At 47.1% G+C, this 24,486-nt stretch overlaps 1 protein-coding gene across 1 annotated transcript in view; it reads right to left on the bottom strand.

Annotated features, from left to right (window-relative positions):
* Positions 1 to 24,486, bottom strand: part of ZFYVE26 (zinc finger FYVE-type containing 26) — a 1,347,068-nt gene that overhangs the window by 610,896 nt on the left and 711,686 nt on the right. Inside the window, exon 23 of the mRNA XM_082275187.1 lies at positions 14,844 to 15,087. Within this exon, the coding sequence (XP_082131313.1) occupies positions 14,844 to 15,087 (244 nt within the window). The remainder of the gene's footprint in view (positions 1 to 14,843; positions 15,088 to 24,486) is intronic.

Raw genomic sequence — 24,486 nt, 5'->3', positions numbered from 1 at the left:
GGGGGTAACACAATATCATAAGCAATATATAACAACACATTCGGAGCAAAAGAAGGCACTTTAGACATCGCCTAGGTAGTGTCAGACACCGAGGAGGCAGTAAGGTCAGAGTCTACCCAGAAAGACCAGATTTTACGGAATTTTTTCGGACATCCTCTGGCCTCATACGTCAGTTTATACAAAGGCAGAGCCTGATTAACAATAGAGATCCAAAATGGAACGTCAGGGGGTGTGGAAGATTTCCAACAGAGAGCAATAGCTTTCCTAGCATAGAAGAAGAGCAAACGCAGAAATAGTTTCGTGCAAGCAGGAGCATCCTCTATCATCCACATACCCTAGGAGACAACGAAGGTGGTTACAGACATTGGACAACTGAGAGATATCATTTATAAAGGCCGTCACTCCTGACCAAAAGGCACGGATAGGGGGGCAATCCCAAAACATATGAAAGAAGGATCCCACACCATCAGAGCACTTAGAGCAGAGGGGGGGAGGATAATTTACCAATTTTATGAAGAAACAGGGGGGTGTAGTAAGCTCTATACAGGAATTTTAACTGTATGACTATCCCTGGAGGAAATTACAACTGAGATTTGTTCAGGAAGGACGTCATGCCACACCTCCTCCGTCAAGTCCGGGACGTTCTCACGCCACTGGGACTCAACCACCGCCAAGCGCTTAGACTTAGAATGCAAAAGCCTACGATAATATGTGGAGACCAGTTTCTCATGTGAAGAGTCAGAAAGGAGATATTCCAAGGGGGATGGCTCCAGCGAGACATCCCGGAGGCCAAACTGTGCAGCCGCCACATGTCTCAGCTGGAGGTAGCGAAAATGAGCCGTAGATGGTACGGCAAAAGTGGACTGCATGTCCGCAAAGGACCGGATGGTTCCCCGGACATACAGGTGATCAACAGACTTCACCCCAAGGCGGGCCCAAAAAATACCGTCATCCTGACCGAAAAACTCCCGAAACCGTGGATTGTGCCAAAGGGGGGCATTAGGGGAACACGACCCCGGAGGGTCGGCGTCGCCCAATGCGGTAGCCGCAAAAACCCGTAGAGTGCCCGAGATAAGTGCAGTGTTCGGCCTGCCCATAGTAGATCTACGGTGCAGTAAATTTTGCAGAGATTCATAGGATGTAAAAATAGCCGCCTCCAAGGCCGCCGCAGCATGATTGTCCTGGGGATGGAACCACCAACAGTGGTGGCCGGTGCATAGGGGGCACCAGGGCGCCGCCCCCCCTAAAAAAAGAAAAAAAAATTACAAAACGAGCAATAAAGTTTGAAAAAAAAATTGCGTTCGCCGCCGCCGGCCGATGTGGAGGGGGGGGGGTGGGGTTACCACCCAGAAGAGGCGCCGATTGGCTGCCTTCTGGGGGGCGTGGGGGCATAACCTGGGCGCAAGGCACATTGCTTGGAAACCCCCACTTCGTGGATTCCTGGCTGTGATTGGTCCAGCCTCCAGCCTGGACCAATCACAGCATCCAGGACATCCGACGCTGACCCCGCTGACGTCACTCGCGTGCGTCATTCTCAGCAGTGGACCGGACCCAGATGGACAATGGAGTCGGGTGGACACCGGACGGGAGTGACTGCGGCACCGGAGAGGAGACCACCAGCATCTGATCCAGACGACCGGACCAGTCACCTCACCAGGCCACAGCTCGAGGAGCGGAGGTCATCTGCTGGAAGAAGAGAAGACATCACCACCGGTAAGTGAGTCCTCGTGGTCCTCCTGTCCTGTCAGTCCTCCATGACCATCCATCCATCCAGCCTTTCCACCGCCATCCCCCTCTGCTCTGCCTCATCCCATGACCATCCATCCATCCAGCCTTTCCACCGCCATCCCCCTCTGCTCTGCCTCATCCCATGACCATCCATCCATCCAGCCTTTCCACCGCCATCCCCCTCTGCTCTGCCTCATCCCATGACCATCCATCCAGCCTTTCCACCGCCATCCCCCTCTGCTCTGCCTCATCCCATGACCATCCATCCATCCAGCCTTTCCACCGCCATCCCCCTCTGCTCTGCCTCATCCCATGACCATCCCATCCAGCCTTTCCACCGCCATCCCCCTCTGCTCTGCCTCATCCCATGACCATCCATCCATCCTTTCCACCGCCATCCCCCTCTGCTCTGCCTCATCCCATGACCATCCATCCATCCATCCTTTCCACCGCCATCCCCCTCTGCTCTGCCTCATCCCATGACCATCCATCCATCCAGCCTTTCCACCGCCATCCCCCTCTGCTCTGCCTCATCCCATGACCATCCATCCATCCAGCCTTTCCACCGCCATCCCCCTCTGCTCTGCCTCATCCCATGACCATCCATCCAGCCTTTCCACCGCCATCCCCCTCTGCTCTGCCTCATCCCATGACCATCCATCCATCCAGCCTTTCTACCGCCATCCCCCTCTGCTCTGCCTCATCCCATGACCATCAATCCATCCAGCCTTTCCACCACCGTCCCCCTCTGCTCTGCCTCATCCCATGACCATCCATCCATCCAGCCTTTCCACCGCCATCCCTCTGCTCTGCCTCATCCCATGACCATCCATCCAGCCTTTCCACCGCCATCCCCCTCTGCTCTGCCTCATCCCAGGATCATCCATCCAGCCTTTCCACTGCCATCCCCCTCTGCTCTGCCTCATCCCATGACCATCCCTCCCACTGCCATCCCTCTCTGCCTCATGCCCTCATCCCTCCCACCGCCATCCCTTTGCCTGATCCCATCTCTCCCACCACCATCCCTCTGCCTGATCCCATCTCTCCCACCGCCATCCCTCTGCCTGATTCCATCTCTCTCACCTCCATCCCTCTGCCTGATCTCATCCCTCCTACCGCCTGATCCCATCCCATCCACCTCCATCCCACCGCCTGATCCAATCTCTCCCACCTCCATCCCTCTGCCTGATCCAATCTCCCCCACCTCCATCCCTCTGCCTGATCCCATCTCTCCCACCACCATCCCTCTGCCTGATCCCATCTCTCCCACCACCATCCCTCTGCCTGATCCCATCTCTCCCACCACCATCCCTCTGCCTGATCCCATCTCTCCCACCACCATCCCTCTGCCTGATCCCATCTCTCCCACTGCCATACCTCTGCAGGGGGCCTGTACGCTTGTCACTGCATTGAAAGGGGGCCTGTATGCTGGTCACTACATTGAAAGGGGGCATGTACGCTGGTCACTACATTGAAAGGGGGCATGTACGCTGGTCACTACATTGAAAGGGGGCCTGTATACTGGTCACTACATTGAAAGGGGGCATGTACGCTGGTCACTACATTTAAAGGGGGCCTGTATACTGGTCACTACATTGAAAGGGGGCCTGTATACTGGTCACTACATTGAAAGGGGGCATGTACGCTGGTCACTACATTGAAAGGGGGCATGTACGCTGGTCACTACATTGAAAGGGGGCATGTACGCTGGTCACTACATTGAAAGGGGGCATGCACGCTGGTCGCTACATTGAAAGGGGGCATGCACGCTGGTCGCTACATTGAAAGGGGGCATGTACTGTGTGGTCTGTGCTAGGGGGTCTGTACTGTGGGGTTTGTGCTAGGGGGGTCTGTACTGTGGGGTTTGTGCTAGGGGGTCTGTACTGTGGGGTTTGTGCTAGGGGGTCTGTACTGTGGGGTTTGTGCTAGGGGGTCTGTACTGTGGGGTTTGTGCTAGGGGGTCTGTACTGTGGGGTTTGTGCTAGGGGGTCTGTACTGTGGGGTTTGTGCTAGGGGGTCTGTACTGTGGGGTTTGTGCTAGGGGGTCTGTACTGTGGGGTTTGTACAAGGGGCCTGTACTGTGGGGTTTGTGCTAGGGAGTCTGTACTGTGGGGTTTGTACAAGGGGCCTGTACTGTGGGGTTTGTGCCACTCTCAGTCAGTGTATCCCATAATAGGGTGTCTCTCACAGTATATCCCATAATAGGGCCCCTGCTCCCTTTTATGGGATATACTAGTACTGATGGAGCCCTTAATATGTGATATATTGGGAGAATTGGTTCACGCAAGCAAAATACAGGGGACAAAATGGGTGGGGTATATAAGGGGTGTGGCTTCTGAGAAATGGGAGGGGCCAAAATAGAAGGGCGGGGTCTTGCGCCCCCCCATCTTAAAACTTCACCAGCCGCCACTGACCACCAATGTGCGTGTGCCAACTGGGAGGCCAAGTAATAAAGGCGTAGGTTGGGCGCCGCCAGTCCTCCTGCCAGTACGGGTAACTGTAAAGTGTCTCTGGCCACACGTGCCGGCCGACCCCCCCAGATAAATGAAGTGAGGAGCGAATCAATGACCTGGAAACGACGTTTGGTGACATAGACCGGGGAGTGACTCAACACATACAGAAATCGGGGAAGGAATATCATTTTAAAAATGTTGATCCTACCTAAAACCGTGAGAGGAAGCTGGGACCAGAGCTGTAAGGAAGATTTAAGTCGGGCGACCAAGGGATCCAAATTATTGGGGAGGAAACGAGACAAGGGAAGTTGAATGTCAACCCCAAGTATCGAAACAGATCCACCACCTGGAGAGGGCAAGATGTGAGAGAAGGGGGCAAAACCTGGGGATCCAGGGGGAACAGAGTAGATTTACTCCAGTTCACCCGAAAACCCGAGAAGTGACCGAAGCGATCAATAATGGACAATATACAATTGAATATACAGAGATATATATTGTCTAACCCCAGAACAACATCTAACAATAGTAGTAAATACACTCATACTACCCTAACCAACGCCTCCCTCTTCAACCCACCCGGAAAGGTCTCCTCTTCGGTACAGGTTTTTAAGGAACTTGTACTGGGTGACCTTGAAAAGATTAAAATAAAGAAGCCACCAACCAATAACTCTTTGCAAATTGGGTTGCAGACATTATGCGAACACAAGGACATAGTCATCCGTCCGGCTGACAAAGGTGGAGGAATTGTCGTGCTTGACAAGGATGACTATGTCCTTGAGATGAACAACATTTTAAGTGATAGGGATACCTATCAGATTCTCAAAAGGAATCCAACGATTAAATATAAAAAAGAGCTTCAGGCTCTAGTTGAGCAGGCCTTTGATAAAGGTATCTTAAAAGAGAAGGAAAAACTATTTCTAGTTCCCCTGGCTCCTCGCTTGCCGGTTATGTACTTCCTCCCAAAAGTGCATAAGAATCCCATTAAACCCCCCGGCCGTCCCATCATTAGTGGGATAGATTCCCTATGCTCCCGCATTGGAAGATATGTGGATTCCTTTCTCCAACCTTTGGTGATGCAGATGCCCTCTTACCTTAAGGACACTACTCATGTCCTTAATATTGTTAAGGACATAACATGGAAGGAAGGCATGATCCTGGCTACAGCGGACGTTATGTCCCTGTACACGATCATACCGCATCAACTGGGGTATGAGGCAGTACATTATTATTTGAATACTCTCAGTGGTCTGGAGAGAGTACAAATTGAGTTCATTTTGGAGATTTTGAACTTTGCAATGACCCACAATTTTTTTTGGTTCAATAACACTTACTTTTTACAGTGTCGTGGTGTGGCTATGGGGGCGAAATTTGCCCCCAGCCTGGCCAATTTGTTTATGGCCAGGTGGGAGGAGGATGTCGTCTATAAAGACCGACCGCCCCAGCTGGTGCTGTGGCGTAGGTACATAGACGACATCCTCCTCCTCTGGGACGGTGATCAATGTTCCCTTGACCTGTTCATGTCCACATTAAATGAGAACAATAGAGGTATCAAATTAGACTGCACCAGTAGTACAACCAGTATTAATTTCCTGGATTTGAATTTGGTGGTCGAGGAAGATAGGTTGGTCACTTCCACCTTCTTTAAACAAACCGACCGCAATAGCTTCATCCCAGTGGACAGCTGTCACCATAAATCATGGTTACAAGCTGTCCCAAAAGGACAATTCATGAGGCTACGCCGAAATTGCACTCATTTGGACATTTTCCTTACACAGGCCTTACAGCTTAAGAGTAAATTTTTGGATAAGGGTTACCAGGCCGACTCCCTTGATAATACCATTAGGGAAGTGGCAGACATGAACAGGTCAGATCTTCTTGCCCCACGTACCAGAACCAATGATAGTCAGCCTTTCAAAAATTGTTTTGTGACCTCTTTTAGTACACAACATTATGAGGTCAAGAGAATCATGCAGAAACATTGGTCTGTCATCAAGAACGACAGAGTACTAGGTCCGGCCCTTCCAGACCGACCTAATGTCATCTTCAGAGGTGCTCCATCATTACGACACCAGGTGGCCCATAACGTCATAGAAAAACCAGAGCGACCCATGTTCCTCCCGGAGTTAAAAGGGTTCTACCCCTGTAAGAGATGTAATATCTGTGCTCTTAATGTGTTTAAAGGTAGAAAAATTGAAACAATCAGGTCCCATGTCACCGGGAGAGAATATCCGATTAAATCCTTCATAACTTGTTCAACGCAGAATGTAGTGTATCTACTTCAATGTAAATGTGGGAAACAATATATCGGACGAACCCTGAGAAACATGCAAATCCGTATGGGGGAGCATGTGGCAAACATACGTAAAGCGTTCCCTGGCCACAGTGTGTCGAAACATTTCGAACACTGTCGACATAAAGATCCCCGTAACACGTTATTTGTGGCCTTTGATAAATTTACTCCTAATTGGCGAGGGGCAAATGCAAAAAGGGAGCTATCCCGCGCTGAGACGCGGTGGATTTATATCTTGAAAACTTATGTCCCTTATGGCCTTAATGTTGAGTGGGACATTAACTGTTTCATCAATAACAGTTAAATGTTGTTGAAACGGGAAAAGCACAATTATGCTCCATTCCACTCAATATTTGTGTATGAATATAAATCTTTTATCCTTATATTTTTTGTTACCATGTGGTATTTTTTAGGTTCTATGATTTTTGTTTTTGTCGACCAGCTAGAGATTGTCAGGTTGAAATGTATTGTTATAAATTAAAAAGGGGAAAAGTGCTGCAATCTGCCCTTTGGCCATTACTTTTTCTCCTTTTTTTCCATTAAGTCAGTAATTTTGACTTTTATGACAATATATTGTTTGGCCACTAGATGGCGCTTGCTAACATCGGTAATTTTTTATATATATATTTAGTCCTGCTTTATCTTCATATGATACTAAGTAGATTTTTACATTTTTTATATCATTGGCTTAAGTAACTACTGCTGTCCTTATTTGATTAGTTTAATTGAGGATGGCTAATTAGTTGCTTTGTCCTGAATCTTTTGTCCTCCTTGGTGCTGCTGTCTTTCTAATGGACTTCCGCCCTCAATGGCCAGAGGTCTGATTCATCACTTCCGCCCTTTTCGTCCGTGATTGGACGAGGTTCCGGATATGACCTTTACATGGGGTATTTGTAAGGCGTGACCGCGATGTCCGGTAACCACGCCCCTGACGACATCATTCTGACGAAACCGGTCGGGAGGTTCCGGACATCGCGCTTGCCACGCCCCCAAGACGCCGGCTTTGTATCAACTATAGCGGGACGCCGCTTTTTACCTGTTACTCGTTTGTGTTGATCTACTGCCATGTGAGTAGAATCTTAAATAAAGCTGTTTTATATTGTCAAACGGGATTACGCTATGAATGCTTTTATCCTCTACATATTGCCATACATATCGGAGTTATTTCTGGATCTATGAGCGAGTGAGGGGTTGATGCAGTCTAGCGAAGCTTGGTCCGTTCATGCAGAGGAGAGAACCCAGTCCATAGGAGTTGTTACCTTATGCTCTTAGTGGCCCATCCATTAATTTGGAGGCCCACTCATTGCGGTAAGCTGCCATCTTGCCTATCCGCACGGGTGACTGTTTGTTTCCATTGCTTTTCACATCTTGGGATCTTCACCCTTAAGTGGACTCTCCACCATCTTCATATGCTGAATGGACTTATGACTTAGTGCAATTGATTCATTTTTTTTTTGCACCATTATTAATCGTATATCCATTTATATAATTTTTTAAGTATAATTAATTTTGTTGCTTATAGCGCTGCACTACTTGACACACAATATGAATGGGATTACTATGAATCCAGTGTTCTAGCTGCTATCTTGTTTTATATCATTTGTTTTATGTCATTTTATTATATCTACTTATTCACTATTAAGCGCAGGATACCCCCCCCCCTGATTTTATTAATAATGGACAATAGAGTGGGGAGGGATTGATATGGATCCGCTAGATATATCAACATATCGTCCGCGTATAGTGAAACCTTTTCTTCCAAGCCATTGATCACAAAGCCCACAACAGCCGCACACTGGCGGATCTGCGCAGCCAAAGACTCAATGGCCAGGGCGAACAGCAACGGGGACAACGGGCACCCCTGCCTAGTACCCCGAAAAATGGGAAAGGAGTCAGACACAGAATTATTGACCCTGATACGGGCACGAGGGAGATAATATAGAAGTTTTACCCATTTTATGAACCCCGGTCCAAATCCGAATTTCGCCAACACCTCCAAGAGATAAGGCCATTCCACGGAATCAAAAGCCTTGTGAGTGTCCAGGGCTACCACAACCCTGGCCCCCACAGAAGCATGAGTCGTCTGAAGGTTGGTAAAAAGTCTACGCAAGTTGATCGAGGTAGATCGGCCAGGAATAAAGCCCGACTGGTCCGCCCCGACCAAGTCCGTGACAACCGTATTCAGCCGTCTCGCAAGGACCTTGGCCAAGATCTTCACATCTGTATTAATAAGTGAGATCGGACGGTACGATTCACAGAAAAGAGGGTCTTTGCGCGGCCTTCGGGATGAGTACTATAAGGGCTTCCGTCATAGAGGGTGGCAGACGTCCCTCCTTCAGAGCACAAGTAAACACTTTCAACAAATGGGGGACCAATAATTCCCTATAGTGAAGATACCATTCAATGGGGAAACCATCCAAGCCAGGTGTCTTATTATGAGCAAACGTAGCTACGGCCTTGTCAATCTCATCTGTAGTCAAAGGGGAGTCTAAGAAGCGAGATTGGTCGACCGACAGTGCGGGCAAATCAATATCATACAGAAAATCATCAAGTTCGATAATAGTGTAATGAGCCTGGGTGCGATATAGAGAGGAATAAAATTCAACAAAACTATGAAGAATATCAGGAGTTTGTTCTACAATGACACCGGCCTGACTGGTGACCCGGGGAATGATACAAGGTTGAAAATCCGGCCTAGCTAAGTAGGCCAACAGGCGACTGTTTTTATCCCCCAGTTCAAAAATTCTTTGATTCTGATACAACAGTTTTTTCTGGGTGCGCTCAATAAGGACGAGATCCAAATCACTGGCTCTGGCCCACCAAGCGGCGTGATTCTGAGAGGAGGGGTCGTCAGAGTATTGCCGTTCAGCCGCAAGCAATGCCCGTTCGGCGTCAACCAACTTGGTCTGACGTGCCTTCCGAGCATGGCCTATGGCAGACGAGAAGGTGCCCCGCATAGTGGCCTTGAAGGCGTCCCAGGTCAGCAGTGCCGACCCCTCCTGTACATTGAGCGCCCAGAAAGAATTCAACTCCGTGAGCCCCTGATCAGTCACCGCGGGGTCCGCCAGCCACAGAGGGCTCAGTCTCCACAGTTTGTAGTTAGGTGGGGACCCCAAAGCAAGGTCCACCAGCAAAGGGGAGTGGTCAGATACCGCCCGAGGGAGGTACCTGATCCCCGAGAGCGGACCCAGCAGTTCCCGAGAGAGCAAACAGAGATCAATTCTAGATAGAGTGTGGTGTGAGCTCGAATAACAAGAAAACTCAGTAATCCCCCCATGTTTCCACCTCCAGGCGTCCGTGAGGTCCAATTTGTCCAAATAGGAGCGCAGGGGGGTATGTTGGGAAGAAGCAGCCCCAGAGCGGTCCAAAGCATTGTCGAGGACTGTGTTAAAGTCACCCGCCATAATAAGAGGGCCCTCCGCCATTTCCAAAACCAAACCCAAAACACGGTCAAAGAATGACTTAGTAAATGGCGGGGGGACATAAACATTCACCAGGGTATAAGGGTTACCCAAATATTCAATAATAAGGATAACAAAGCACCCCGAGGGGTCCGTCTTCAGATGTTTAATAGTGATCGGAGCAGACTTGGCAATTAGAATGGACGTGCCTCGGGCATAGGAAGAGTAGGTAGAATGTAGCGCATATGCCACGTGTGCCCGCTTAAGGGCCATAACCCTGGACCCCTGGAGGTGTGTCTCCTGCAACAAAACAACATGAGGACCATGGCGTTTTAAATAGTCAAACATCAGAGACCGTTTCACTTTAGAATTTAGCCCCCTGACGTTCCATGAAATTATACGTAAAGTAGACATAGAAATAAACCAACAATCAGTGTTAGCGCCCCGTAGGTCAGCCCAAAAACAGGCAAACCCCGAAGAGCCAAGGCATAACCAGCATCTGAGAGGAGCCCAGAAAAAAAGAGTATGCATAAGACATAAGAAGAGTGACCACAATAACACATTAAACAAAATCAACTGTATCGCATAAGGAGAGAACATGACACCAAAAACAAAAAAAGGACAAACTGTACCGACCCTGTGGATCAGAATGGTGCAAACTAACAAACCAAAAAGGAGAAACCCCCCAAAAACCGCAGGTTGCGGAGGGCAACAGTAACAAACACCCCCTCCCCCCACCCTAGCCCACCCGACCCTCAAACCCCAACAATTGAGAGCTTTGTAGCCCATAACAACAAAAGGAAGTCAAATGCAGGGAAACATGGATCTGCTCGTCCTGTAGTAGACAAACGAGAAAAAACAATAAAAAGGAAGGAGATGAGGGGGGAGCCCCCATCCCAAAAATGCCCATCAGAAAAAACAGAAAAATAGGAACCCTGACACCCAGAAAAAAGGAATACTCATCTGTCCCAAAAAATCAAGCGAGAGAGGGTCCATGAAGAGCACCAGGACAAGCCCAGAGCCCAACCATACGGTCAGCAGATAGACAGTCCTTCATCTGGGAGGAGACCGACGGCCCTGGCGGCCAGGAGAGCCACGGCCCAAGGAGTCCACCCACTGCGCGGTCTCCCGAGGATCCTGGAAGAAATGAGCCTTGCCTTGAGAGATGATCCGGAGACGGGCAGGATAAAGCATACTATATGGCAACTGGAGATCACGCAGCCGCCTCTTAACTGCCATAAAGGAGGCCAGCTGCTTTTGGGTGGCTGCAGAAAAGTCAGGAAAGATGGAGATGACATCATTATTGTAGGAGACACGGCCCTTCTCCCTGGAGGCCCGTAGCACAGCCTCCCTGTCACGGAAATGCAGAAGTTTAATGAGAAGAGGACGAGGTGGCGCCCGGTGGTAGGGGGCGCAATGGCACCCTGTGCGCCCGTTCAATGGCAAATAAAGGAGAAAAAATGTTCTTTCCAAAGGTGTCAAGGAGCCACTTTTCCATAAATGATTCGGGGGTCTTTGAAGACAAGATTGGTGATGTAGCTCAGGACAGAGTTGTGAATGGCTTTGTATGTTATGGTTAGTATAGTAGAGAGGGGAGGCAGACGCTGAGCGGTTGGTAAGGTGGATAAGCCTGGCAGCAGCATTCATGATGGACTGAAGAGGGGATAACCTATGAAGTGGTAGGCCTATGAGAAGGGAGTTGCAGTAGTCGAGGCGAGAAATAACAAGGGAGTGAATGAGTAGCTTGGTGGTTTCAGTTGTTAAAAGGGGCAAATTTTTGAGATGTTGCGGAGGTGAAGTCTACAAGTTTTTGACAATGATTGGATTTGGGGCTGAAAGGACAGGTCAGAGTCAAGGATTACACCTAGTACCCTGGCATGAGGGGAGGGATTGATGGTTGCATAACTAGTTTTGATGGAAAAGTCATGGAGGGGGGCACGGGCGGGGGGGGGGGGGGCTGGGGGGTAATGACCAGCTCAGTTTTAGAGAGATTTAGTTTGAGGAAGTGGTGCGACATCCATGTTGATATGTCAGTAAGTTAGCAATGCGAGAGGAGACTGAAGGAGTGAGGTGAGGAGTAGACAGATAGATTTGAGTGTCATCGGCGTAGAGATGGTATTGGAAACCGTGGGCGGTTATCAAGTGACCGAGGGAGGCGGTGTAGATAGAGAAGAGGAGGGGTCCAAGAACAGAGCCTTGGGAAACCCCCACAGAAAGGGGCAATGGGGAGGAGGAGGTAGAGTTGTGGGTAACACTGAAGGAGCGCTGCGATAGGTAGGAGGAGAACCAAGATAGAGCAGAATCTTGGAGGCCAAGGGAACAGAGTTATTAAGAAGGAGCGGGTGGTCAACAGTGACAAAAGCCGCAGAGAGGTCAAATAGTAAGAGTATGGAGTAGTGGCCATTGGTTTTGGCAGTTAGTAGATCATTGGTGAGTTTTAGTAAGGCAGTTTCTGTGGAGTGCTGCAAGCGAAAGCCAGACTGTAAGGGATCAAGAAGGTTATTTTCTCTGAGGTAGGAGCTGAGATGGTTGTAGACTAAGCGTTCCAGAAGTTTAGACGTGAATGGGAGCAGTGAGATGGGTCTTAAGTTGTTCAGGTTGGTGGGGTCCAGTGAGGGCTTTTTAAGTATGGGAGTGATCTGCGCATGTTTTAGAGGGGAGGGGAAGGTGCCACTAGAGAGGGAGGGATTAAAGATGTGAGTAAGGGAGCATAGGATAGAATAAGAGGGTGTCTGTAGTAGTTGTGAGGGAACAGGATTCAGGGAACAGGTGGTTAGGTGGGCATCTGAGAAAATGTTAATTCAGGAGTCTGTGTTTGGTTCTGCACTGGAGGGATTGTTGTGTGGGGTGGGTGGTACACGGCCTGGGCGTGGGGTGGAGTGTCTTGGAGGCCCATTGTGTGTTTTAATGAGTAGGGACGTGGTTATTTGTGATATAGTTCACAGGCCTCTGAACATACCTCTGTTTATATGGTATATTAATTGTCACAACCTCAATAAAGTAATTTTTTTTAACTTGTTTTTCTACAAACCTGTGTTTGAGCCATCATTTGCAACTCCCTTATTTTCTTTTTCCAGTATAGTGTTTAGTTGCTTGGCTCACCGGTTATACTACCGATAGGTATGAAAATATAGGTGTCACATTTCCACCATTATTCACATAGGGCGGTTACTTTCTACCCAGGGATTATTTCACCCCTTCCCCCTACCTTTCCTTGTCCTTCTGGAACTTTGTCCCATCTCCACACAGGATCCCTGGAGCTCAGTCAGAGTGACCATCGGATTCTTAGCCACCTCTCTTACAAAGGCCCTTCTACCTGTCAAACTTACTCCATTTGAGAATAATGGAGGCCACTATGCTCTTGGGTACCAAGAACTCTTTGGTGCAGCAAAGCCTTCCCCAGATCTGTGTCTTGCAATAACCCTGGCTCTGAGCTCTGCAGGCAGTCCTTTTGACCTCATGGCTTTTGCTCTGATACAGAATGCATTGTTAGCTGCAAGGTCTGCCTTTTCAAATCATGACCAATCAATGTATTTTTGCCACAGGTGGACTCCAATCAAGGTGTAGAAACATCTCAGCAACAATCAAGAGAAATGGGAGGCACCTGAGCTAAATTTCATGTGTTGTTGCAAAGGGTATGAATACATATGTGATATTTCAGTTTTTCCGTTTAAATACATTTGCAAACATTTCTAAAATTATGTTTTCACTTTGTCATTATGGGATACTGAATGTAGATTAATAGGGGGAAAAAATGATTTTAAACGACTGTAGAATAAGGCTGCAACATAACAAAATTGAAAAAAGTAAAGTAGGTCTGAATACTTTATAAATGCACTTTATATATAAAAAAAAATAAAAAAAAAAACAATATAGATACCTTTTTTATATGTATTTTTATATATTTACACATTTACTCTGTTCTCAGAAGCAGCAGGAGCTGGGGTGGAGAAACAACAGAACACTGATCTTGATAATAAATGGCTGTGCAGGGAGGTGTGCACCAGGACAAGCTTGATCAATGAATTAGCTCCCAGCACAGCTAGAAAACTGACCATGTTGTGCTCTCATGCCCAGTGTGGTCAGTAGGAAAGGAGAGACTGGCAGTAACCAAGGATTTCACACAAATGAAGCAATACAAAGAGAACAGGATACTTTCTCATACAAGTCCATAGTACAGCATGCACATAACAGGAATATGAAATGTTGGGTTTACATTTTTTTTTTTTTTTAAACGTAGCTCAGTAGGGGTGGTGGGGGGGGGGGGGGGGTGTGAAGGTGCTTCCCTCATATCTTGAAAATTAGGGTTTTCAGAACAAGATAGAGGTACTAATGTCATAACATATTATGCAGGCAAAAAAAAAAAAGTGATCTAAAAATCAAAACACAGTCAGTACTTATATGTTATTATACAAATAATAACAACAATAATGTCATGGGAGTGTAAATAAAATATACATTTTTTTTTTTTTTTTTTACAGATTATCAGTCCTTATATGCGGTGGCTGTATAGTTTTTTGTTTTTTTTTCCATTTTACCTTTATTTTTCATCAGGTGATTCAGGCCCTAGCATACTTCCTGCCCCAGGGTGAGAACACTCACTGCAGCATTTTCAACTTCTGTCAGGAGTCATGTTAGGACTACAAAACACTTCCCATTCTCCTTATTTCCATAGCATAAGAATCTATAATCTAATAATGTTCTGTATTCCACATAAGTGAGCCAGGAAAGTATTAAAGTTGCTTTTAATGCAGCACAATAAGTAAGGAGTTTATAGCAGGTGTAGTTTTGTATACTTGCAGCAAAAAAAAACACACACATGGGGAAATGTGCATGGGATTGAACCGAAAATCAGATACACATACCTTTCAGCAAAAAATAAAAAATAATAATAATAATATAGGGTACACTGTGCAAAACCTAAACACAAGTATTTAAACAAACTGTTTAATAAGCACAAAGATTATTTACCGTTTTTTTCTCTGAATGAAAATGGCACATCCAAAGCTTTTCCTGCATAAATGCAAAGCAATTTGTCCACATCTTCGGTTGAAAATGTTGAGTCTGGCTCATTGACAAGCTGCTTCAGAGTCTGCACTACAGTAGAGATCCAGTCTATCCTCATATTCATCAGAAACTGCTCCAGCATTAGCAAAGGACTTGAAATAAGATGCACATAGGTGGATTGTGCAGTCTCTGGAAGTGCTAGTAACACCTATGAACAAAAAAGTGTACATAAACATCGTGCAGTTGGACATTAAAATAATTGCTGTTACTCCAGCTGAAGGTTAGCATAATACACACTGCCTGGCCAAAAAAAAAAAAAGTCGCCCCCTGGAATTATCTAAGCAACTAACTAAACTAAGCATGCAGTGACTATCCTATTGGATAGTTACTGCATGCCCAAAGAATGAGGTCAGCTGACTACCTGAATATACTGAATGACCAGGTTGTTCCATCAATGGATTTTTTTCTTACCTGATGGCACCGGTATATTTTAAGATGACAATGCCAGGATTAAACGGGCTCATATTGTAAAAGAGTGGTTCAGGGAGCATGAGACATCATTTTCACACATGTATTGGCCACCACAGAGTCCAGAACTTAACCCCATTGAGAATCGTGGGGTGTGCTGGAGAAGGCTTTGCGCAGTGGTCCGACTCTCCCATCATCAATACAAGATCTTGGTGAAAAATTAATGCAACACTGGACAGAAATAAATCTTGTGACATTACAAAAGCTTATCAAAACAATGCCACAGCGAATGTGTGCCGTAATCAAAGCCAACAAAATATTAGCATGACCTTTTTTTTTGGTGCCAACATTCTTTTGCCCAGCCAGTGTACAAGTCCTACTAAAACTTTGATAACCTTAACCACTTGCCGACCGCCGCACGACTATTTACTGCGGCGGTCAACCCCTCACAGGCAGATCGACGTAGTACTACGTCGCTAGCCTGTGAGGGTCTAGGGAGCGAGCGCGCGCCCCCGGAGGCGCGCTCCCGCTCCTGAGTGGTCGCGGACCCCCCCGCGTGTGTGACCGGCGGACCCGATCGTCCGCCGGTCACTCGCGATCGTCGGTGGAGAGGGAGAAAGGCAGGCGGCTAGTGTAAACAAGCCGCCTGTCATTCTCCCCGGTGTATGAATGATGATCATACGGTTCTACTATGTAGAACCGTTGATCACTGTTCATACAGCTCAAGCCACAGCCAATCACAGTTAGAATCACACCCCTAGGGACACACATAGCCCCTCCCTCTCAAAAAAGTTAACCCCTTCACTGCCAGTGTAATTTTACAGTAACAGTGCATATGTATAGCACTGATTACTGTAGAAATGTCACTGGTAACCCCAAAAGTGTCAAAAATGTCAGTCAAGGGTCCGATCTGTCCGCTGCAATGTCGCAGTACCGGAAAAAAAAAAAAATCGCAGATCGCCGCCATTACGCGTTAAAAAAAAAACAACAAAAATGACAAAAATCTTTCCCTTTGTTAGTAAACGCGATAACTTTTGCGCAAACCAATCAAAATACGCTTTTTGCCATTTTTTTTACCAAACATATGTAGCATAAAATAATTTGGCCAAAAATGTTAAAAAATTTTGATTTTTAAATTTTTTTGGGGGGGAATTTCATATAAAAAAATGTGAAAAATATTGTTATTTTTGCAAAATGGACGCTCTTTTTTTGTTTATAGCGCATGATCAAAAAAATCGCACAGGTGATCAAATACCACCAAAAGAAAGCTCTGTTTGTGGGAAAAAAAGGACGTCAAATTTGTTTGGGTACAGCATCGCACAACCGCACAATTGTCCGTTAAAATCACACAGTGCCGAATCGCAAAATAGGCCCTGGTCAGGAAGGGGGTAAAATCTTCCGGGGCTTAAGTGGTTAAAGTGATATTAAAGTCCTTTTTTTTTTTTTTTTTTTTTTTTAAACATGCTATACTTACCTGCTCTGTGAAGTGGTTTTGCACAGATAAAATGAAATATAGTAAACCAAATTCTAAGTTGGCAGTGAAAGAGTAATTGTAGTGTATAGACCGCCTTAAATGGGTGCTTACTTGTATTATATCAGTGGAGGGGACTGACCAAGATGCCCAGAAGTAAACCTCAACATAAGAGGGAGCGGGATTGCAACAGTATGCCTCACTCCATTTTTAAATTGGTAGCTGAGACCGGAGGGGGAGGAGGGCCATTACATTACAAACATATACCAAAATTGGAATTTCATAATTATAAGGTGTATATCTACAGGCTTATTTTTCTAGAAAGATGGCAAGGAATGAAATGTTCAAACAGTTGAACATAAAAGTGACGAGTCCTCCCAGCGGGGGGAATGGGAACACGATTTTTACCACTAAGACATTACTCCCATTCATGGAGTCCTCACGTGGTCCCGTTTTGACAACATTTTTTTAATTGGTGTGGTATGGGACTGTTGATTAACTGCAGAACTTCATTGATAAACTCAATTACTAATTTCAATCTTAGTTTTACCATGTCACATTATTTTAATTCAATGACCTTTCTTTTTGCCCTTTAACCGCTTGCCGACCGCCGCACGACTATTTACTGCGGCGGTCAGCCCCTCACAGGCAGAGCGACGTAGTACTACGTCGCTAGCCTGTGAGGGTCTAGGGCAGTGGCGGTTTTAGGCACGGGCGAACGGGGCAGCCGCCCGGGGCGGCATTTTTTCATCACACGTGGGGGGGGGGGGGCGGTATGCCCGGGCCGCGAACCGGTACCGATCCGTGGATCAAATGGTACCGGGCCGCGGCTGCCCGAGCACAGTTCGCCCATGCCTAAAACCGCCACTTCCGCAACCGAGCCGCAGAGCATTGCTCCCCCCCGAGCCCGCCCATTGTGTGACAATAGCGAATGAAAATTCGCTATTGTCACACTGATCCTACTCCTGGCCAATCAGGGAGCGGGTCCTCCCGCTTCCTGATTGGCCGAAAGGCAAACCCCACGCCATTGGCCGAGAAGGAGGCGCCGCGGGAGGACTGAGGAGACGCGAGGAATCAGGGACTGAGAAGAGAAGTGAGGTAAGTCAATGCATGGACGGGTCTCGCGGCGGGAACGCTGGCGCTCTGCATTGAAAGGGGGCAATGCTCTGGCGCTCTGCATTGAAAGGGGGCAATGCTCTGGCGCTCTGCATTGAAAGGGGGCAATGCTCTGGCGCTCTGCATTGAAAGGGGGCAATGCTCTGGCGCTCTTCATTGAAAGGGGGTAATGCTGGGGCGCTCTGCATTGAAAGGGGGCAATGCTCTGGCACTCTTCATTGAAAGGGGGCAATGTTCTGGCACTCTTCATTGAAAGGGGGCAATGCTGTGGCGCTCTTCATTGAAAGGGGGCAATGTTCTGGCACTCTTCATTGAAAGGGGGCAATAATGTGGCGCTCTGCATTTAAAGGGGGCAATGCTGTGGCGCTCTGCATTGAAAGGGGGCAATGCTGTGGCGCTCTGCATTGAAAGGGGGCATTGCTGTGGCGCTCTGCATTGAAAGGGGGCAATGCTGTGGCGCTCTGCATTGAAAGGGGGCAATGCTGTGGCGCTCTGCATTTATTGGGAGCAATGCTGTGGCGCTCTGCATTTATTGGGGGCAACAATGCTGTGGCACTCTGCATTTATTGGGGGCAACAATGCTGTGGCACTCTGCATTTATTGGGGGCAATGCTGTGGCACTCTGCATTTATTGGGGGCAATGCTGTGGCACTCTGCATTTATTGGGGGCAATGATGTGGCACTCTGCATTTATTGGGGGCAATGATGTGGCACTCTGCATTTATTGGGGGCAATGCTGTGGCACTCTGCATTTATTGGGGGCAATGCTGTGGCACTCTGCATTTATTGGGGGCAATGCTGTGGCACTCTGCATTTATTATGTTATGTTATTTTTTTTTTTTATTTTTTTTTTTTTGGGGGGGGGGGCGCCGGGAGGGAGTCTTGCCCGGGGAGCAATTTAATGTAGAACCGCCACTGGTCTAGGGAGCGAGTGAGCGCCCCCGGAGGCGCGGTCACGGACCCCCCGTGCGTGTGACCGGCGGACCCGATGTCCGCCCGTCACTCGGTGATCGTTGGTGCAGAGGGAGAAAGGCAGGCGGCTGATGTAAACAAGCCGCCTGTCATTCTCCCCTGTGTAGAAACAGTGATCATACGGTTCTACTATGTAGGACTGTTGATCACTGTTCCTACAGCTCAAGCCACAGCCAATCACAGCTAGAATCACGCCCCTAGGGACACACAGTGCCAGTGTAATTTTACAGTAACAGTGCATATGTATAGCACTGATTACTGTAGAAATGTCACTGGTAACCCCAAAAGTGTCAAAAATGTCAGTCAAGGGTCCGATCTGTCCGCCGCAATGTCGCAGTACCGCAAAAAAAAAAAAAAAAAAAAAAAATCGCAGATCGCTGCCATTACGCGTTAAAAAAAAACACCAAAAATGACAAAAATCTTTCCCTTTGTTAGTAAACACGATAACTTTTGCGCAAACCAATCAAAATACGCTTTTTGCGATTTTTTTTTACCAAACATATGTAGCATAAAACAAATTGGCCGAAAATGTTAAAAAATTTTGATTTTTACATTTTTTTGGGGGGGAATTTCATATAAAAAAAATGTGAAAAATATTGTTATTTTTGCAAAATTGACGCACTTTTTTGTTTATAGCGCATTATCAAAAAATCGCACAGGTGATCAAATACCACCAAAAGAAAGCTCTGTTTGTGGGAAAAAAAGGACGTCAAATTCGTTTAGGTACAACGTCGCATGACCGCGCAATTGTCCGTTAAATTCACGCAGTGCCGAATTGCAAAATACCCCCTGGTCTTTCAGCAGCCAAATCCTCCGGGGCTTAAGTGGTTAAAGCTAGGTGGCTGCTGCTCCAGTCAACTCCACTGGGTGGCAGAAGAGAACACTGTGCAAAAGATAAACAAAACCAAGCGCACATCCAACCTAGTGTATTATAGTCGTTTTTATTAAAGGAAAATGAATCGCTATTAAATGCACTCACATGGTACAGCAAGTACTGGGCATATGTAGGTTCCTCTCCGCTGTATGACCTCTTCAAATCCCACACTGTACCCACTCAGTGTCCCCTGGAAAGTGAAGCTCCCCTCAGGATGAGTGATCTGCTGCACCTCCGGCAGATCCCGCACTGGACCCGCTCAATGTCCCCTGGAAAGTGAAGATCCCCTCAGGACGAGCACCTCCGGCATCTCTGCCTAGTGCGCCTGCGCCCGACTTCGCTGTCCCCGCCGTAAATCCCGCACATGCGCACAAGGATCCAGGCAGAATCCGATAACTATGGGGACGGAACAACTCGGGCAGATGGTAGTGGAAGATGGAAACTATGGCCCAGCACTGGTTGCTATGATAACATGTTTCGGAGACGTAGCCTCCCTCTTCAGGTCATAGCTATGTCAGTGCCCCAGAACTATATGTATGTGTGTGTATATACTGGCCCCTCCCCCGCCCCTGGACTTAAAGCGGCAATACCAGGAGAGGCCCCACATGCTGGGAACACTTACAAGCATTTGTAAGAGTCTATGATGACAATTAAAAGCGGCAACATATATTGCAACAAAAACGCATGATATATGTACATGGCTCATAATAAAACTCATAAAAATAAATTGATTATATATATTATATAATACCCAGGTGTTATATGATAGCACACCAGCCATGCAAAAATATATACGGTACATAAATATCCACACATGCATACATAAAGGTGCATGTGTATTATTAAAATGTTCCATATAAAAATATAATATATAATACATATACAAAAAATGTGAAGGAAAAAAAAAAATAAAAAAAACAATTTTTCCAAAAGACATTATCTAGAGAGGTAAAATATCAAAAGAGTATTCGCGTTAAGCTCTGAATTACTACACAATAACTAAGTTATACAAGGGTGTTAACTTCCGATTGTTCATTCAACCCCCTAGGCGACATGGAATTCAAAGTAAAAATCCCATAGTTCTCACGCATATATAACTTTGAGAGCCTTTCCCCTTCGGGGAGAGACATTGATATGGCTTATATACAAAACAACTCCAGCCCTGCCGTACCACCCCCATGTGTATCGCAAAAGTGTCGAGGCATACTGAATTTTTTATTTTTTTTTCTTCACATTTTTTGTATATGGAACATTTTAATAATACACATGCCCCTTTATGTATGCATGTGTTGATATTTATGTAAATATTTTTGCATGGCTGGTGTGCTAGGTGTATATACAGTGCCTTGTGAAAGTATTCGGCCCCCTTGAACTTTTGCCACATTTCAGGCTTCAAACATAAAGATATAAAACTGTAATTTTTTGTAAAAAAATCAACAAGTGGGACACAATCATGAAGTGGAACGAAATTTATTTGATATTTCAAATAACAAACTGAAAAATTACTTTCAGGGGCGCATGTGCGGCTTCCGTACATGGCGGCTGTGTCTTAAGTGAGCTCCGGGCACCACCGACTCTCCACCGCTCCACACGAGCTTCTTTCCGTACGCTGCTACCAGGGAGCAGGCTGCATTGTTCCTGACTCTGTTGGCGTCCCCATGGGCAAGATTGGGCAGCAAAAGCAGGGATATTCCGCCCCACAGGAGTCCCGGTCTCAAGCAGCAATGGATCGCTTCCTTACTAGGCCACAATCCCCGGCCTCAATTTCTCAAGCAGACCCGTTCGCTGCAATGGACCCCCTATTGGAGGCAGAGAATGTAGCGGACCCCCCACCGACACAGGTACCGGTTCGTTCAGCTCCGACCCCCCCAGCCTTACAGCAGGTCTTAACCCCTGATATACTGGACGCTAAGCTGCAGGCCTTTTTGGTGCAGATTACACGTGACATAGCTGCTGAGGTGCGCAAACTGTCGGCTGACTTGAGGGGGGAGATTGCACACATAGGGGAACGCACAGACACCTTGGAGAACAAGTTTGATGAATTGGTGGATTATGTGCATGTTTTGGAAGAGGAACATTCTTATTTGAAACACTCGGTATCTCAGCTGCAACTACAACAGGAAGATCTTGAGAACCGAGAACGGCGCCAGAACTTGCGTTTCAGGGGTATCCCTGAGACAGTGGGGGACAACAACCTACGATCTTTTCTTTTGGGCCTTTTTAACCATCTGGCCCCCAATATTGTGGACATTGACTGGAGACTGGACAGGGCTCATAGGTCTTTGGGCCCTAAACCACCTCCTGGAGGGAGACCACAGGATGTGATTGTCCGATTCCACTATTACGATAGTAAGGAGGCACTCAATCTGGCGACCCGTAACAAGTCTCAGGTGGAGTATAAAGGGGCGAAAATTCAAATTTTTAATGATCTCTCCCCCATCACTCTAAATAAGTGGAGGGCCCTCCGTGTGGTGACATTGCATTTGCAGAAGCACAGGATCCCTTATTACTGGGGTTTCCCGTTCCGCCTAGTGGTCACCAAAGATGACGTTCAGCATGCCATGCGGGAAATGCATGAAGCGGAATCCTTTATTAGAGGTTTGGGACTCCCGCCACTTCCAGAGGAGGATGTCCTTGCTCATCAGCAGCCTTCTGGTCGCCCGCTCCCGGCAACCCTTGGCCGTATTTGGACCCCTGCCAAGACTCCACAACGCCGGTCCCAGGCTAGTCCTCCGCACCAGAGGCCCTCCAGATTTCCGCCCTGATGTCCTGGCTGGATCAACGTGGTAATTTGTTCTACCGGCCTCCCCCAGTCTCCTGTGGATGGACTGCTTGGAAAAGGCTGCCTAGCCAGTGCTTTTCTTTGACCGGTCCGGCTGGACTGGTTCAGTCCCCCCCCCCCATGGGGCGATTGTTTTTCCAGTTCTTGATGCCTAGTTGGTTTTTATTTTTATTTTCGCTGGAGAGTTGACGGGTTGCCCACCCCAGTTGGAGTACTGTATCCTGGAGGCTCCCGTGTCGCCCGTACAACCCGTGGGCATTGCCCTGGGTTCCCTGGGATTCTACAATCCTACAGGGTTTTTTCTGAAGATTCAGATTGACCACAGCTGTTCTACTAGACTGTTCTGTTTCATTTTTCATTTTTTTTTTTCTGTTTTTTTTCCTGCTATGTTGGATCTTTTTTGTCCTGAATCCGACAACTTTTTGTCACCCATGTGGAATGGTGCCTCTGTGTTCTATCTCTAGATAGAGTACAGACTGAATTGAGGCTTTTCTCTAATGTAATTATTGAAAACTATGCCACAGTGAGAGGTAGTCTTGTATATGCATACGATGTCTGTTTGCCCTACGTATTGCCATGGCTTTAAAGTTTATGTCTTACAATGTCAAGGGTTTGAATTCGATACAGAAGCGCTGGTTAGCACTCAAGGCTTTTCGGTCCTCCGGGGGGGGACGTGATTTTAGTGCAGGAGACGCACTTCCGTCCTGGTGGATCGTTTAAGTTTGCAGCACGATATTTCCCCACGACATGAGAAGACTGGTAAAGCGGGGGTCGCCGTCCTGATTCGGAAATCCTTCCCCATTAGGGTCCGTGATTCGTTCCTGGACCCTCATGGGAGATACATAGCTCTGGTCTGTGATTGTCTATCTACATCCTTTACCCTGATTAATCTCTATGCTCCCAATGATGGTCAATTGGCGTTTTTGGACAAGACCCTATCGGCCACTTCCCATTTTTCTCAGCCGTTCATGGTGGTGGGGGGTGATTTCAACCTTATTATGTCACCTTATAGGGATAGACAATCCTTGCACCGGGATACTCCCTCCTGCAGGCAGCTGAGTCAGGCTAAATCTTTTCGCAGGTGTATACGTACATTTAAGCTTTTTGATTCATGGCGCATTAAACACCCTACACCCAGGCAATTTTCTTTTTATTCAACTGCTCATAAGATGCACTCGAGATTGGACCATTTTTTCATCTCGGCACCGCTCATTTCCTGCGTGGTTCAGTCGGAGATCCTTCTTATCTCCTGGTCTGACCATGCTCCCATTGTTTTCGATGTCTCCTTGGCGGGGACCCCTCCTAAGTCTTGTCACTGGAGCTTGAATGATAGACTCCTTCTGATTCCGATAGTTCAGAATCAGTTGGAGGAGGGCCTGCAGGAATACTTTGCACTTAATGAGGGTTCTGTGTCCGAGGTATCTACTATGTGGGAGGCTCACAAGGCCTTTTTCAGGGGCATATGTGTCGCTGAAGGTTCCCGCTTAAAGAAGGATGCTAAAAGTATGCGCAGTTCGCTCCAGGCCGACCTTCGGGTGGCTGAGGGATGGCTGCAAACTTCCCCGTCAATTGCCAATCTCCGCCAGGTGCTCAATTTCCGAGATCGCATCAAGGCTCTGGACATGTCCAAGATGTTTAAGTCCTTGATGTGGGCCCGCAAAGATTTTACGAGTATTCCAATAAACCTCACAGAATGTTAGTTAATAGGCTTAAACCTAAACCGCTCCTATCGGTTCCGGATCTCCTGATGCAGCCTGATGGTAGCCCCACCCACTGCCCTTATACCATGGCTGAAGTATTTGTCAAATTTTATAGCAACCTGTATAACTGTCTGACTCCTGAAAATCACTTTCATTTCTCTGCTGATAAGTTTGAGAGTTTCTTTCAGGACTTGGGACATCCCCAGTCTCTCTAGAGCTGATCT

Source organism: Pelophylax lessonae (genome assembly GCF_965119305.1).
Source record: "Pelophylax lessonae genome assembly, chromosome: 13".
NCBI lineage: Eukaryota > Metazoa > Chordata > Amphibia > Anura > Ranidae > Pelophylax > Pelophylax lessonae.
Note: the sequence above shows the minus strand (reverse complement) of the source record. Positions and strands in the feature narration are given on the sequence as shown.